General features: G+C 36.8%; 1 protein-coding gene across 1 annotated transcript in view; it reads right to left on the bottom strand.

Annotated features, from left to right (window-relative positions):
• Positions 1-422: 422 nt before the first annotated feature.
• Positions 423-17957, bottom strand: part of LOC150083682 (polycystin-2-like) — a 29289-nt gene continuing 11754 nt past the window's right edge. Inside the window, exons 4-15 of the mRNA XM_090378565.1 lie at positions 17038-17291; positions 13534-13758; positions 12342-12504; positions 10936-11001; positions 10238-10468; positions 8926-9047; positions 7925-8045; positions 7668-7766; positions 6260-6390; positions 5613-5831; positions 2360-2507; positions 423-530 (exon numbers count right to left, since the gene is read on the bottom strand). Coding sequence (XP_090234691.1) covers positions 423-530; positions 2360-2507; positions 5613-5831; positions 6260-6390; positions 7668-7766; positions 7925-8045; positions 8926-9047; positions 10238-10468; positions 10936-11001; positions 12342-12504; positions 13534-13758; positions 17038-17291 — 1887 coding nt within the window. The remainder of the gene's footprint in view (positions 531-2359; positions 2508-5612; positions 5832-6259; positions 6391-7667; positions 7767-7924; positions 8046-8925; positions 9048-10237; positions 10469-10935; positions 11002-12341; positions 12505-13533; positions 13759-17037; positions 17292-17957) is intronic.

Genomic DNA, 17957 nt, shown 5'->3' with positions numbered 1-17957 from the left:
CCACGTGTACCCTACCATGTTGTATTTTCTCCTGGACAGAATGGGATCTTCCAAGACAATAAAGCGCCATGTCATCGGGCCCCTCACTGTCCACGAGTGGTTCGTGGAACACGGTGAGGATATCACTCATCTTGATCAGCCTCCAAATTTGCCTGACCTCAATCCAATTGAACACCTGTGGAATGTTTTGGAACGGGAAGTGAGGCGTATGGATGCGAAACCGTCATCTATTCCGACATTGTGGAAAGCTTTGCAAGCAGCATGGCTGCAAGTCCCTACGACAACTAGACATCTTCAGACATCTAGTGGAGTCAATTCCTAAGTAAATAGTGGCTGTTATCCGTTCGAACTGGGGCCCAACACGGTATTAGGCAGGTGGTCATACTTTAGAGATCACTGAGTGTATGTATATAAAAAAGTTACTAGACCTTTTTTATTGTGACTGGTGATCCAGAATCCCAATATTGAATTTCTTCTCTCACCATCTTTTCCATATACTGACGTTTGGCTTTATCATCTAGCTTGTCATTCTATGTCAAAGGTAACAAAAATAAAATAAAATAATAATTAAAATTAAAAGTATATATTTATTTATATAATTTATATATATAGCAAAGTGCACATTGGCCAATTGATAAACAATACATTGTTATTTCGGCAACTGAACAATTAGGGCTATAATCGATGATGTAATTTGTTTATGACAGGATTAGAGCCATCAGCGTATAAGCATAAAATTGGAAGTCCCACTGTCCATGACATCGCTCCAAGGAAGAAATAGCGAGGTGTTGAATAACTTTTTGTGTAACTGTTCATTGTGTAATTCGTAAGAAAGATCACATGAAATGCATTTATTTCATTATCCTCTTCTTTTATTGCAATATCTCATTATAATGCCCGAATACAGCCGAACTCCTCTTGGCAAGGACTCCATACGCTGTTTTAGGGGGTCATATGGCAGTGTTTGTACAATGGGTCCAGCAATGTGTCCACCCATTGTCACACATTTCACAGCATGTTCTGGATCCTCCCAGGACATGCTATGAAAACAATCCCCAAATCATAACACCACTGCCACTAGCCTGCCGAATACCAACGGTTCATTCAAGCGCCATGGCCTCATGTCGCTTTCTCTAAATGAGGATACGCTCATCAGCATGATAGAATTGGAAACTGGATTCATCAGTCCAAGCAATAGACTTCCATATGTCGGTAGTCCAGTGTTGGGGTTGACATGTCGCAAGGTGCAGTTTCTTGTTTTGCAAGAACATGGGTACCCATAACGACCGTTGACTGCCATAGCCTATACGAGTTAATGTGCAGCTCATAGTCCAAGTGGATATTGATCTTGATGTTCCTACGTTGCACTGGGTGGTTAGCTGAGCCATTGTGCTATGTCACACCTGTGTTATGAGACGAGACACAAGATTCTCACCACGGGTGTCAACAACAAGCGGCTGTCCCACATGTGACCTTTGGTTGGTTGTTCCACCGCTGTTGAGCCAGTAATGGTAGACTCTTGGTATCACAGAACAGAAGCACTGGCACCTGCACGTCTTTTTCCCACAATCATTCTATGTTCAAAGTCCGGAAGATCTCGACACCTAGCCATTTTTCCCTTCAGGCACTCAAATACTGATCGCCACGTGTGCAAACTACTATCTTACATCAGCCGTTCCCAACTTTGAGCCTTCACCAGCGTCATGGACCAGTTCGTTCCTACTACAAAGGGTGTTGCTAATGCAAAGCCGTCTCAGTGTATACATGCAGTAAGCTACCAAAATGTCATATTATGATAGCTGAGTGCAAAATGTCACAAACGGACACGTCCTCCCATCGCACTTTCCAACAAACTAATATTCAGTCTTCTTTTAAAAATTTGTACAGGATAAATGGCTTTTCAGAACGATGTGGATACTTTAATTACGTAGTTCCAGGAAGGTACACCCAACTTCCAAAAACATCAGTATAGGCAGTCAAAACAGCTCGGGAACTAGGGCCCAGTGTCCATCTACGTACATTCCCATTTCCAGCCCTGCATATGTCACACACCGACAACGCAATGATCCTGAATCCTGCTTATTTTCACTTCCAACTTATAATTTTATCATCATGATGGACTTGCATGAAAATCTCGAACAGTACCGTTGGTGAATACCATGGACAATTATTTGAAGGGCAGTGAGTGAGCTTTAATTTGGACACACGTAATGTCCAACGATTACTACAGTTAAATTAACCCAATTGATTTTAATAAGTATGCATACTTTAACTGTTACTAAGGAAATTTTATGGGCAACTTAATTCATAAAATTTCTTTCACGTTTGCTCAAGGGTTCAGAACAATATGCATACTCACCTCCGATATTGTATCGAGCATTTTATTCATGTTTTCTTTCCTTTTTGCTTTGCCCTTTTCCATTGATTCCATTTTGTGAAGAACTGCATCAATTTTCGTAACTATGGATTTGACTGAGCTTTCCATCTTGTCCACCCGAATAGAAAGGCTGTAATAAAAAAAAAAAAAAAGTCAGAGCATATATGAAGCAGCATAGCATTACATATATACACCGATGAGCCGAAACATTATGACCAGCGAGTCGTTATGCAAAACGTGTGCGAGTCAGGACACGGTATAAAAAACACCTGATACTGAGCTCCGTTAATCAGTGTTACTCTTGTTCTTCAGATAGGAAAGGCAGCGAACTTAAGCGAGTTTGACAAAGGCCAAATTGTAATGGCCAGACGACTGGGTCAGAGCATATCCGAAACGGCACGGCTGGTGGGATGCTCACGGTCAGCCGTGGTTAGTACCTATCGAAAGTGGTCCGAGGAGGGGAAACCCACGAACCGCCGGCGAGGCGTTGGACGACAAAGGCTCACTGATGCTCGAAGTGAGCGAAGGCTCTCCCGGATGATACGTGGCAACAGAATCACTTTTAGCTTATTTTCTCTTCTCCTAGCTTATACTTAACCCTAGGATAGTTGCCATTTATCGGACTACATATGCAACCAATCCAGGTCATTTTGAAGCATCGTGACCAGGCTCCAAACGTTAACGATCTAATCACCTTCAAATCATCAGCAAACTTTGACAGCTGCCATTGCATACCTCGTGATTATCATTTATGAGAATTACAAATAGGAGGGAACAGAAAACTGAGCTCTGTTTTTGTTGCTGTTGTAGTAGGGTTTTAGGAGCATCAGCGACTAGGGCCATATTACTTTGAATATACTGTCTGTAAACTGCGTGTGTACTGTAGTCGACTTTTTGTTTGCTGAATGAAAAACCCGAGTTTCCGGGATAAAAACCATGCTCCCCTCCCCTGAGACCGACTAACTCAGTCACGTTGTGAAAGAGGAGAATAAAAATTCCTCACGTCATCGATGGAACTCGAACTCAAGTCTTTCTCACCCAGTGTTGGGAGGACGGCGATTCTACCAACTGCGCTACCCACGAGGGCACCGAGCTCTGAGTGACTCTACACGTTACACTGGTCCACTCTGAAGACTAACAATTAATAACAACCCGTCTCCTTTTTTTTCGACCTGGAACCCAGCGTAGGATCTTACCACTAACTCGAACTTCTTCCAGTTTATGCAGCAGCCTTCCCAAAGAACGATATTGAAAGTTTCCTCAAGTCTAGATACATAATATCGTAATAGTTAGCTGCAAATTAGTATATCGCAGTAAATTATCAGACAGGACCACCCCCTAAATGAACCCATGCTGAGATCTATTCATACCATTGTTTTCGAAATGGTACCGAATCGCATTCTTAACCATTGATTCCATTATTTTGCTTGCCAGAGAAGTTAAACACACTGGCTTATAGCTATCTGTCTCCTCTTTAGCACCATTTTTGTGCATTTGGGAGATATTAGCTCTTCTGCAGTCCACGGAGATCTTCCTATAATCTAATGACGCTATCAATCGCTGCCCCAACGGATTGATATACTCATATGAAACCTGTGTGGTTATAGCTGAATATATACTGCGTGAATCTTTCTCTCTGAGCCTTGCCTTCCTTTAACCTCAGTAGCTTTTCTAACAAACGCTTTTGGGAGATCATTAAATCACGTATTTTACAGCAATCTGACTCCTTAACATTCCCCAGAGTATCGGGTTTGCTTTTCACAATGCAGCTCTATATCAAAATTAATAATATTTTAACTGTGTACCCGACTGAGAAATTCAGATAATTGATACTGGAAAAGTCGCAAACATGAAATGAGATTGGACACATTTTATACAACAAATTCCCAGATTAGCTATATAGTGCAAGGAAGCCACAGACGTTTGCTGCAATGGAAAAAAAAAAAAAAAAAAGAAAAAGATGATGTTATTTAAGTTATTATTAGACATCAGTGATTACTGAATTATGACCACCGCATTAGTAATGGACTATGCCACAGATCTCGCAGCATAAAACGCCAAACAACCTCGTCCGCTAGAACAGGAGTAATTTGCAACTGGTCGTGCAATCCAAAGTGATAGAGTAGCATTTATGGGATGTAGTAAAGATATCATGGAATTTCAAAGAGGTATGATGATGGGAGTTCGTGCGTTGGGTGCTTCCATATTGGAAACAGCACGTCTTATCGGTTGATCACGACCCACTGTGGTTAAGGAGTACAAAGAATGGTATCGATCGGATCAAACTATCTCCCGTCGACAGAACTGTAAAGGATTACACAAGGCAGATTTTCGTGGTAAGCGAAGGGTGCAGCGCGTTGTATGGCTTCAATGGCAGGTCACTGTGCGACAGTTGGCATTGCAATACAATATGAGGAATGCAAGAACAATATCCCAAATGACGATGCGCCTCACACTCAATATATGGGGTCCCACAGCAGACGACCCAACAGACATCCTCTCCTTACTGGTGATCATGCTGCGATGTCAACAACACACTGGAGGACTGAGTGTGCTTATCGGATGAGTCCAAATAGCTGATGCAACACGCCGATGGACGCCTTTGCGTGTGGTGCAAGGAGCATGAGTCAATGGTTCCATCGTGCTTGGTGCCATTATCGAGGCCGGTGGAGGTGGTATGGGTTGGCCAAAACTAGAACCCCCTGGTGCGTATGGACCAATGTTTCACTGGTGAGGTCCACCGGCAGCTCTTAGGAGATCATGTGCATCATGCCATGTAGCATTTTTTCCCGGACAGAAACGGAATCTTCCAAGTCGATAATGCGCTTTGTCATTGGGCCCACACTGTGCGCGATTGGTTTGAGGAACACAATGATGATATCACTCATCTTGGTTGGCCTTCAAATTCGTGTGACCTCAATTCAATTGGACATCTCTGGGATGTTTTGGAATGGGAAGTGAACCGTATGGACACGCAACCGTCATCTATTCCGACACTGTGGAAAGCCTTGCAGGTAGTATGGCTACAAATCGCAACACACGTCTTCAAACTTCTAGTGGAGTCAATTCCTAGCCAAATAACGACTGTTGTCCGTGTGAACGATGGTCCAACACGGTATTAGGTAGGTGGTCATAATTCAGTGATCACTCAGTGTATTTAGTCTGAGAAGCATACTCTTTCTTATTAAAGAGCACCTCCTCGTTTCTGGAAAACATATCATTTAAGTTATCTTACCTATTGAAATCATCTGGTGAAATGCAGTTGGAATGTGAATTTGATCCTGTGTGTTCATCCATTTCATGCGAATGATTGTTGATTTGATTATCTAGGCGAACTTTCTGGCCCTCCAAGTCAGCCAACATCAGTTGGGTCTCTCGTTCGTTAAGCATCCTGTCACCATCTAAGTCATATTTTGCAAAGACCATTTCTATTTCCATATCAGTAAAATTTTGCCTGAAATTTAGAAACAAACACTGTTAGAAAAATTAATACTTAAAATAAATTTGTTTCTTATAGCGTTTGCTTCAATATTTAAATATAAAAAGATATTATCTAATTCAGTCATGATAAACATTTAAACAATGAAATGCAGAAATCATAATATGAAGCGTTGATTAAAAATAATAAAAACATTTAATTCTTAACAATAATTGGATTGGGTGTCAAAATCACGTACTCCAGCTTTTGTTAATCAACTTTTAATTTATAATTTCTTTTATGAATTAAGCTGATTATTTTAATTTTTAGAAACATTAATTTGGTCATTACTTCTATCATTTATAACGATACTCAAAGAATTTTAACATGAAATGAATATCTCCAATAAAAATCTTTCCTTTATGACTTTGATAGTTTCGATTTCTAATAGTAATCCTACTTACTTTTTTAATTTCGTCCGGACTTCATCAAAGCTTAGCTCAGAATCTCCATCAGTATCCGCTAATTTCAGTGCATTTTGTAGATCAAGTAGCTGGTTTCGTTTGCCAAGTCTTCCCATGAAATTGTTGTATCCCTTAATAAATAAATGAAACATTACGATTTTTAATCGTGATATTTCTTTTTTGAAAGAGAATGGATATGTGTATCCATTTGCATACAGAGGACACTGGTGGAGATGGACGTTAGTCCATCTCCATCAGTGTCTTATGTATGCAAGTAGAACCTCTACGAATGGGCCTGCAGTGTGAGTGCAAGAGTGTGTGTAGTATGAATGTAAAAAAAAGAACAAAAAAAAAAAAAAAAACCAGGCCATTTCGCCACCTAGTGTTCGTCCCTGACACAAGGAGCCAGGCCTGGGTCTACTTTACTGTCAGTGCATTGAGCACAAATCACTGCACCCACCAGATGTAATGCAATACCGGTGGGTGCCGGCTCTCTCTGCTCCCAAGCTGCCCACACCTGGGAGAAAACAAAAAAATAATCATAAAAAATAGTAATATAATAAAATAAAATAAAAAAAAATAAAAAAAATAATAAAATAAGATAAAATAAAAAATTATAAATAAATAAGATAAAATAAAATAATAAATAAATAAGATAAAATAAAATAATAAATAAATAAGATAAAATAAAATAATAAATAAATAAATAAGATAAAATAAAATAATAAATAAAATAATAAATAAATTAATAAATAAAATAAAATAATAAATAAATGAATAAATAAATGAATAAAATAAAAAAATAAAAAATAAATAATAAAAAATAAAAATAATTAAATATAATAAAATAAAAAATAAATAAATAAAATCATCCCACACTCAGAGGAAAAAAAAAAGATTCCTACTGAGTGCCTGCAAAAAAGCAAAAATACTTATTTAATTAAAGAGAAAGGATACTAATAAAACGATTATGGGTTGAAATGTAGTTTTTGGTGCTTACCCAGGGATCTTTGCAACATTATGAAGGGCTCGCCTAGCTCCACCCACTGCTTTACATTGATTGGACGATCTATTCTGATTTAAAACCAGCCACAAAGGGAGAAAATCGTTTCATGATTTTAAACCACTGCCAAAAGGGGGAAAATCTTTTACGATTTTAAACCAACGGCAAAGGGGAGAAACAGTTTCAGCCACCCCTCCTCCCCTTTGGTACTAGTTTAAAAATCAAGAAATTAAGCTACGCACAGGAATAGATCGTCCAATCACTGCGAATCAGTGGGCGGAGCTAGGCCAGCTCTTCACTCCTTGTCGCAAAGATCCATGGGTAAGCGCCATAAAGTAAATTTCAACCCGAGTGTGACATTTGTCACGTGATTTTTTGCTTAATTATTCAATAACACAAACTCACCTTCTTGAAATAATCAACAATTTCAAATTCATTCTTTTGTTCAGATAACTCGGTCTTTACTTCTGCATACGTGTCGTTAATAATAGCCAAGAACATGTTCTGTAAGGAAAATTAAATTTAATAAAATATTAGAATTGCTATCATTTATGAAACTTTATGGCTTTTATTTTAATTAATAGCGCATATGCATTTAGTCTTAAACATTATATATTTAAAATATATCAGTTACGAAAAAATGAGAGAATACTGTTTCTTACCATTAAGACGAAAAACACAAAAAACACGTAACTCAAAAAATATATTGGTCCTAAAATACGATTGGCTGCCTCTAGTTGGTAAAAGTTGAAGTCGCCTAATATTAACCTGAGAAGGGTAAACCTGCAAAAACAATAATAAAAAAGCTTTTATACAACTATTCGTTCAATTCCGAAAAATAATTCAAGATAAATAAATATAGAACCGGAGCGCTGTTAAAATTAATGAAAAGTCCTATACTTTTTATACAGATTATTTTAATTTAATAATAATAACTATACCAAACTACACTTTTCTATTAGCATCGTCCTTACGCATTCTTTGGCCTATTTTAAGAGATAGTCCGTTGCTTTCTTTCGTGGACAGAAGTTTTCTCCTATATGAGTGAGGTTCAACACCATGCTTCATAAACTATGGCAAACAATTTTAGCACTATCAGATTGCCCAACATTCTCCTCCTATTCACTTCTGAGTTAAGCTGAGATTCTCTTTTTGTTCCCATGATAGTTGAACCAAATATTCATCGTAAGTAGAAGATTTTTTCCTTGAAATTACCAGTTTTCGAAATTTGCTTATTAAAAGCAAATGTTATTATACTGGCATTCACTTTTCATCTCAGAAATAATTACCAGTACAGGTGTTTCTTTCTCTTAAGCCATAACTCGGATTGTGATGCTTCTCCTATCATATCTTAATACAATGAACTGAAGATGCATTCATAACTAAAGGTGACGTACGTTTATAACTTCATACATAGCTAGGTGCACGCAAGTGAGGCATTTGCCAGGCTTCGCACCATTAACAAAATACGATATGAATGAGGCGCCATTAGAAGGTTTGCCTCAGGCGCCACAAAAGCTAGCGCCGGCCCTGTATATAACTGATGTTACAACTTCATTTTACACATAAAAGCTAACAGTCTTATAAACATTTATTGTATTTAATCAAATTATTTTTCACTTTAATGTATTTTTATTTTAAGTTTAGAAAAAGAAAGACTTACACTGATTTCGAAAAAGTGCTATAATCTCTCATTACGGTACCAAACAGCAGATATCCCAGCTGTGCAAATGCGAAAAACACGATGAAGAACATAACACCGAACCCAGCTATGTCCTTGGAACACTAAAAATTTGAGAAATAAAATGCAAAACATAAGAAATTGTTTCGCTTATAATATAGTTGCAGGTCAAGGTGCGTGATCGAAAAGTTTTCGGGGCTCTTTTGGCAAAATGTTCAACCAGATTTACTATCTGAAAATTAACTTTGATTGTGAATTTTCAGGTAGTAAATACGCATTTAGACTAAATGCGTATTATCTATATGGTGTTCGTTTCCCTACAATAAATTCAGCCTCGGAACTTTTCAATCACACTACAAATACTAAAGATTCAAAGGATATTTCTGTAATGAGGTATTGATATTTCGTTAAAGGAAATGAAATTTCATAATTTACAACCGAGGTTGTTGTAACAGGGTTTTAACAGAGCATCAGCGACTAAGCCTTTATTGCTCCGTGTATATTGTCTGTAAATTACGTGTTCTGAGGTGGATTTTCTGTTTGATGGAAGAAAAACCCAAGTTTGTGGGATAAAAAACCACGCTGTCCTCGCCTGAGATCGACTAACTCAGCCACGTTGTGAAAAAGTCCCGTAAAAATTCCTCATGTTATCGACGAGACTCGAACTTCAGTCTTTTACACCCGATTTGGAAAGGACGGCGATCGTACCAACTGTGCTACCAACGGACCTAAATACCATTGAATGTGGATGGGATGCCTTAGGAAGACGAACTGTAAACCATCAATCACCCTCTAACAATGTCACACGAGTTGAAATTGACATTCCTGGACAATTGTCAGTTTCAATTTCTAAAAATTGATTTAAATTGAAATCTGATTTAAAACTTTTGAAAATTTGAAACCTCTTAATACACTCACCGAACGCTCAATATGAGCCATAGACTAATATTTAGCGTTTGATGAGTGTGTTAAGCGCCAAAGCAACTAAGGCCACGAAGCGTCGGTATATTACATCTGTAATTGTATGTTTTCTTCGTTCGGTTTGCTGGTTTTCATCCAGCAAATAGAAAATCAACCACAGAACACACGAAATTTAGACAGTATACACGGAGCAACATGGCCTTAGTTGCCGATGCTCCTAAAAACCAATTTCAACAACTAACTTGAACGTAAAGACTTGATGAGTCACTAAAACAATAAATAAAAGAATATTTAATCTCTTAAAAATCTAAAAGGATAAAAATTTCCTTTTCAACTCCCAATGATTATTATTATTGCATTAGTACGCACTCACCCTTGATAGCGTAGATGATAGTTGCGTCATGGTCTTGTTGAAACTTATATATTTGAATATTTTTATCCAAGCAAGGAATACAGTGATTGCCACTATGTTATTATATGTGGTCTGCCAATAACCTATCCATTCAAAATTCGGATATCCCTCTGGTGTATCTAATAAATCTTGCAAGATGCCGTCAAGCACGATGGACCGATAAATACTAAAACCTATACACGTGTACGATACCTGTAAAAATAAATAAGCAGTTAAAAACCACAAAATTATAAAATAATTTAAAAAAAATGTATCCCGATGATACAAACATGAATGACAAAAGAAAGAAAAGGAATTCAGCCAATAGGAGACTGTCTATTTAGTGCGAATAAAATTTTATTAAAATAAAATTATTCACGTTTAAACCATCCTTTCGACTTATTCAGGCTTGAACTACTTCGTTTAGTTTCCGAAGGTCATTTAGCTACAAGTTTAAACTCTTCTTTATTTTATTATTTTATTTATTCATTTCTTTGTATTTTTAAGACAGGGGGCGGTATGAAATGACTCTCCGCAAACATTTGGTTTTATTCTCTGATTTATTTCGACAGATTAATAATGCGTGAAGTCACTTTTAAAATTCGAGCAGTTTCTCTGAAAATTTATAGTCTTCAGTGCTATGTATAAATCCGATGTAAAAAGAAGCACAGTCAACTTACTGCCAGCACAAGAATATCCTGGAAGTTGAAGAAATCTTGGAAATATTTGCACCTGTTGCGTTTTATCTATAAAAATAAAGAAGGCAGTAATTAATTTCTTTGTCAAACTGCACAATTGTAGAAAATTCATTCAGTACATCTGTGTCCAAAAGTTAAGTTACGAGGGGCACTCAAAAAAGACTTATCTACCTTGGTAATAAAGAAACAACATAACCTAATTTATTTTTATTTTTTCTCAATTTAATTTTCGTGAGCTCATGTCCTCTATTATGGACAAAGAGGAGATATCTAAAAAGAAAAAGAAGTCTGTTCTATTCACTGAAAAAGCCATTTGCAGCTGTTTGGAGATCATCTAGGGCGCCAGGTTTGACTGTGCGCGGTTGGTTTAACTCTTGAAATTCCCAGTCTCGAAAGTTGTGTGCAAGAGCATTGTCGTGAAGACGCAGACCACCTTGTATCAATTTCCCACTTTTCTGTTCCGTTATGGTCTCTCTTAAATTTTGCTTTGCCAGAGATTATTTTCTGTGGTTTACAATCTGTCAAAAAAGAATTCCTTCCATATCCCAAATATGGTGGCCACAGTCTTTCTGGCAGATGGTTGAGTCCTGAGTTTTTCGTGCTGGACGAAAAACCCGATTGCGGGAGAAAAAACCACGCTGTCCTTGTCTGAGACCCAATCTAGTGAGCCATCAAAGTCTCAACATAAATAAACGAGGCTCCTTAACGCCATTTGCATCCGGGCCCTCAAGGCTCTTTGCACGGTCCTGAGTACCAGCCCTCAGAAATATCACATTCTCTGGCATCCATGGGCGCTTTCATATGTCAAAACATAACCAGGTCTTCGAGTTTTTAGCTCCTTTGATCACTTCCTTTGATAGTCCCTAGCAGGGATTTGTTCATCGTCTGCGGATTCAGCCCATTTAAAACCCTTTCGATCAAAATTTTATCTGGTATTCAAAAGGAGGCAGCATCACCATATACAGCTTTCATGCGTCCTTTTGGTCCACTCCCTTCTTCCATCAATAATTTCGTGACGGAACCTCTTCTCCGATTTCAACTTTTCCTTTGGGTTGACTACTTTAAATCTCTTCTGTTCTTCCATACTTCGTTGTATTGAGCTGGACCTACGTAAATAAGACACAAGACATTATGAGAGTATGAAAAAACTGCAGTTTTTATATACCAAGCATTTTTATAGTTAAGGTAGATAACTTGTTCAATGCCTCTCGAAACTACGTTTTTATCAATAATGAAACATAATTGCGTATTTTTTTACATGAAATTTGATGTAATTTAATATATTACATTCGAATACATCATAAAAACATCACTTTAAGCTCGTATTTTTATGTAATTAACATCCCACGTTAATTTTGTTCACTATAAGATCAATAGCAAAGACCTACCTCAAGCAATTCTTCAATAGTATAGTAAAATATAAATACACAAAATGCAATTTCACAACCAAAAACAACGTAGTCGCCTGTGGTGACGTATCGAAGGAGTTTGACAGTTCGAAAGTTCCAGGAAGGAATCATTCCACCAGTTGCTGGAAACTCGAAAACGATTCTGAAACATAACCAAGCTTTTATGTTTACATATAAAAGTTTCTATTTATTTCTAAAGTTTTACACGCTAAACTTTTCGGTCTATTAAAAAAGAATATATTTTCGGCATATAAGCAAAAATATAAATAAATATAAATACAAATCATACTATATCTGAAAATCTGTTGCTGAAAGACTGAATGTGAGTACAGGCAACGAAATTATAGGCTGCCTTGAAATCAAGTCTAACGGAAGTAAACAGTAATTCGTAATGTCTGTGTTGGCAGCAATCGGTCAAACCACTTCAAAAATGGTGTTAAATAATTAATTCGAATTTCACCTGTGCTTCTGAATGAACTTGTTTTGTAGGAAACCAAAAGACTGAAGGTATGCTTCATACCTTCAGTCTTTTGGTTTGATATTTTGTAATTATTTTCAGGAAGAAGAAACAGAATTCCATGTGGTGGCAGACGAATAATAATTTTTCTTAAATTTAGCGAAATGAACAATAAAAAAAAAGTATTTTTTTTAATCAATAGCGAAATAAGCAAAAAAATAAATTTTTATTTGCATTATCTCAAAAAAATTAATTAATATGAGTCGAAGGAAGGTTCCCTATCTGCATATAAAACCACTTGTGCGAAGCCAAATTAAATTTATTATTATTATTTAAAAATATTTTTAAAAACTTTGTTTTGGGTCTAGCCGGTTGAGAAACATTGGTCTATAGCCACGTTTCTTATAATAGTATGCGCATGTTCTACAATTTGCATATGCTATCGTAAGTTATTAGCACATCCGGTATATTTGAAATATGTGTATTTGCTGCAAAAGACTGATTTCTAAGGTTCCTCATAACGCCAACAATAATTTTGGCATTCGCGAATATTGCAAGGCAGACTATTAATTGATATTTAAAATTTTAATTTCTGGCTAGCGATGTTCACATCTTTTCACTTATAAATAAACAGCCAGTCGTAAGGACATTTAAGACCTTTTCGATTTGACACTTCTGGTTTATGAAAGAAAAAATGCTGAAATTGTAGCTTACTTGACAATACAGAATAGATTTAAGTTGGCATTATAGACGGTGAAGTCCAAGAATGCTGCTCGTGTAGCTCTTGTAAGCCATAGATAACTCTTTAGATACTTCATTTTTTCCAACGATTCATTTTTGGTGATACCTAAATCGGCGTATGATCCAGCTCCACTATACGTTGCGAGAAGACCCCAGTAACTGTGGCCACCAAGTTCTTCCTCGGTATAGTAGGTCCATCTAATAATGATCAAATAAGGCAGAGCTAAGCTTCAAATTTCATTTACTAACATCTAAGTTATATTACTCTGACACCAGATAAAATACAGAGGGAAACCTTTTTAAGATGTATTTGAAGAAAAGAAGCTATTTAAAATTCTTATATATATATATATTTAAAAAAAAAAAAAAAAAAAACATTTTAAAAGAGTGAAAACAAAAGTGATAAAAACAAATCCACAATGGGAAGTACCCGAAGGCCATATCGACTTTTAAGCTCCCGGATCCAAATAATAAAATGTGGCCCCATCTCAATACATAAAAAGGCCCCAATAATACTCTATTAATTTTGACTCTTATCCGAAGAGGTCCCACTGTTTCATTTCGCCATTTGACACCTCCCATCTTAACACAGCAGAGCTGCTTGCACTGGCTTCTCTAAGGCGGGGGGGGGGAGAGTCCGAAAGCATAAAAAATAAAGGAACAAGACAAGCAAATAAACTTTCTTCCCTATTATTATTAGCCATATGGTGCAAGGAAGCCTGAGGCTTTTACTGCACCAGCCAAAAAAAAATTTTCTGAATTACTCTGAGAGAGAGAGAGAGAGAGAGAGAGAGAGTCAAAAGTAGAAGGGACTCACCAAGAAAGAGAAGGATGATGATATCCAGCTCAGGACCCTGAGTGTGACAAGCCCATACTCGCCAGATGTGAGTCCTTGGGGTTATATACATGAGTGGCCAAAAGTAAGGATTCTTTGAAATATCAGATTTTTCTATTAAAGATCGTTTATGAATTTATTTCATGTAGTAAGCACAACTTACGAAACATAATTTTGTTTATTTTATTATTATTATTGTTTTAATTTTAAACTTTTTATCCTCCGACAAGATCGCTGGTTCAGAGTAGTTCAATTGATCATTTCCACAATAAATATAAATGTTAACCATATTTAGTAGTCGCGTGAATTTGAACTAACCATGGTCCACTAAAATGCGTGTGCTGTTGCATTTACGAGTTGAAATCCAAAGAAAAGATCAATGACTGATGGTTAAAACGGCCAAATCAGAGTTCGCATTCGACTTCTGTGATTGGTAGAAACTAAAGTTGTTTGAAGTATACACTGTCCAGCCAAAATTTTGTGACCGCCTACCTAATAGTTGGTATGACTAAATCGCCAAGATTGCGTTCCGTAGATCAGCGATAGTCCGTGGTGAAGAATCCAAAGCGAGATCTCTGGAGCTACATAATCCTAGGGATGTTCTTTGGATTCATATCCAGCGGCCAAGGTTGCACCAGAAGTCACTTTCGTGTTCAACCAACCACTATCGGACAATACAGGCAATGGGGCATAGTGCATTATCAGGATGGAACACACCTGTCCATCCTGGAAGACAGTCTCCATGAAGGGGTGTACCATATCAGCCACAATGGATAGGTAGGTTTTAACATTCAGAATGATGTATAGAGGAATGAGGGCGCCAAGAGGTTCTCAGGAAAACATTCCTTTGAAGATATTCACTTGTAAATATTTTCCCAACGAGTTGTCATGATATTGCACTACCTCGAATAAATAGCCCTTCACCAATGGAGAAGACTACTGTTACTTATTCTCGGCGGATACCACCACCCAGACGGAACCGTTTCGAGGCTTATTGGCCCCTCCTCTACTATTGTACACCATCGGGCATCTCTCACATTGTGGAGTTATACTCCATAACTGGTTGTCACTATGGCAACACGAGATTACCAGCCCACCCACCAAAGAGCCGCCAATAAGCCTCGAAACGGTGCCGTATGGGTGACGGTATCCGCCGAGAATAATTAACATTAGTCTCCTCCATTGGTGAAGCGTTACTTATTCGAGGTAGTGCAATATCATGGTAACTCGTGAAAATATTCACAATATGAGATATAATTAAAACGATGCCAATTGAACTACTTTGGTAGATGGCTACTAATAAAACTGATGCATTTGCACTAATCTATACGCTTTTATCTACCGTCCCACAGAGCAAGAACGTAATTCATCGGGAAAAGGGCAACCTTTTTCCAATCGTCAATGGTCCAATAACACCGCTCAGATGCAAACCTTAGGGGTTCTTACTGATGGATGGTCCTAATCATGGATACCTTGACCAGAACCCTACTACTAAGGTCTATAAGCAGGAGGGTTCGTTGGTCTTGGTTCTTCCTCGGTATAGTAGGTCCATCTAATAATGATCAAATAAGGCAGAGCTAAGCTTCAAATTTCATTTACTAACATCTAAGTTATATTACTCTGACACCAGATAAAATACAGAGGGAAACCTTTTTAAGATGTATTTGAAGAAAAGAAGCTATTTAAAATTCTTATATATATATATATTTAAAAAAAAAAAAAAAAAACATTTTAAAAGAGTGAAAACAAAAGTGATAAAAACAAATCCAAAAAACCCCTGGTTAAATTCCATAGGCAACCGTTCCAGCGTTTTTCGTCTATCGGCTCGCTCAAGGCACAACAGCCTGTGTTCACCAAAACCATTGATGAGGCGTGGGAGCCTGCCCATTGGCCAGCTCGTTCTTGGAATACCTTAACTACAGCAATCCGCAAACAGTCCACAACATTCGCAGTTTCAGTAATATCGACACCCTTCAACTGGTACTCGACAATCATCCCTTTTCCGAAGTCCGTCTGATTCAAATACTTCGAATGGACCGCATGCCACGTACCTGTATATCATATTTACAGGTTCTCACCGCGAGCTACCAGGCGGGGAGGTAAAAACACGGGGATGATCATAATATTTTGACTGGACAATGCATATAGCCATGGGCGCCGGCAGCATGGTGCAAGGTCAAGTGCACCACTTTTGGATTTCGAAGTGCACCACTTTGGACTGAGTTACTGAGTTACCCTGAGAGAGAGAGAGAGAGAGAGAGAGAGAGAGAGAGAGAGAGAGAGAGAGAGAGAGAATCACCGAGGAAGAGAAGAATGATGATATCCATCTCAGGATCCTGGGTGTGCCAAATCCATGTGAGTCCATGTATCCATACTTTTGACTAATAGTGTATGGGACTGGGCCAAAACACTTTTCTGTTAATGTGAAATTCAATAATATCTAATTTATTGTGGAGTTAAAAATTTCATGGTAAAAAAGTTTCATATTTTCGATGAAAACCTAAACAGAGGCAAAGATCGCTAAGTACCAGTAATTATTTTTTATTATTTTGTTTCGATTATTGAACCTAATTAATTTTTATTTGATTATTATTAAAATAAATTCGAAATTAGTGTAATTAATTAATAATTTTTCTACTTACTCAGTTCCATTCATTAATCCAAATGACCTAGTGTCTTCAGCTTGAACAGAATACGAACTATAGCAGTCTACAATGTACATCCGGAAATCTTCGTGAACTTCACAAGAATCATTTCGTACCCTAATTTGACGAATTCTTGGTGAACCCAGTAATCGATTTTCATAAAGAACATTTCGATCTTCAAATTTCGTTGGGGTTTCATTGTCATAGTATGAGTCCCAGTAGAGACAGTCATGCATTACATACTTTTCGAACTAAAAAAAAAAAAAATAATAAGAAGAAGAAGAAGAATAATAAATAAATAAAATAAAATAAAGAACAGTTACATGTCTCACTTTGAATATTACATCAGGCCTTTAATTACATAATTAATATTATATTTATTTCTAAAATGAGACTAATTAGCTCTTACTTTTCAGAAAGAAAAAAGCTTGAATTGCGAAAATAAACAGTGGACAATTTTCATAGAGTGCTTTTCATTCAAGCAAAATACTGTATACCAAACGATGCTCCAAACGTACTAATTTGTACAACGCGCATGAATACTAAAAATCAATAATAAATTAACGATATTTTATTAATAATTCACGTATTAATAATACTTTATCAATAACATAAAATAATTAATAACAATCATTTAAAATACTAATTATTTTATGTCCAATAAATATTAATGCATTTAAAATACAAATTACATTTCGGATACAATTTAGATACAAATTATAACACAAATAAAAAATAATACTGATAATAAAAAATAATACTGATAATACAAATTAATAAATAATAATAAATTAATGACACTTTATTAATAATACAAATAATTAATAACAAAAATTTAAAATGCTAATTATTTTATGCGTATGAATATCAACGATAATAGACAAACATCGGGTACGAAGTGGAATTGTACATTCTTG

Source organism: Mastigoproctus giganteus, chromosome 7 (assembly GCF_048544385.1).
Source record: "Mastigoproctus giganteus isolate SK-2022 chromosome 7, ASM4854438v1, whole genome shotgun sequence".
Classification (NCBI taxonomy): Eukaryota; Metazoa; Arthropoda; class Arachnida; order Uropygi; family Thelyphonidae; genus Mastigoproctus; species Mastigoproctus giganteus.
Note: the sequence above shows the minus strand (reverse complement) of the source record. Positions and strands in the feature narration are given on the sequence as shown.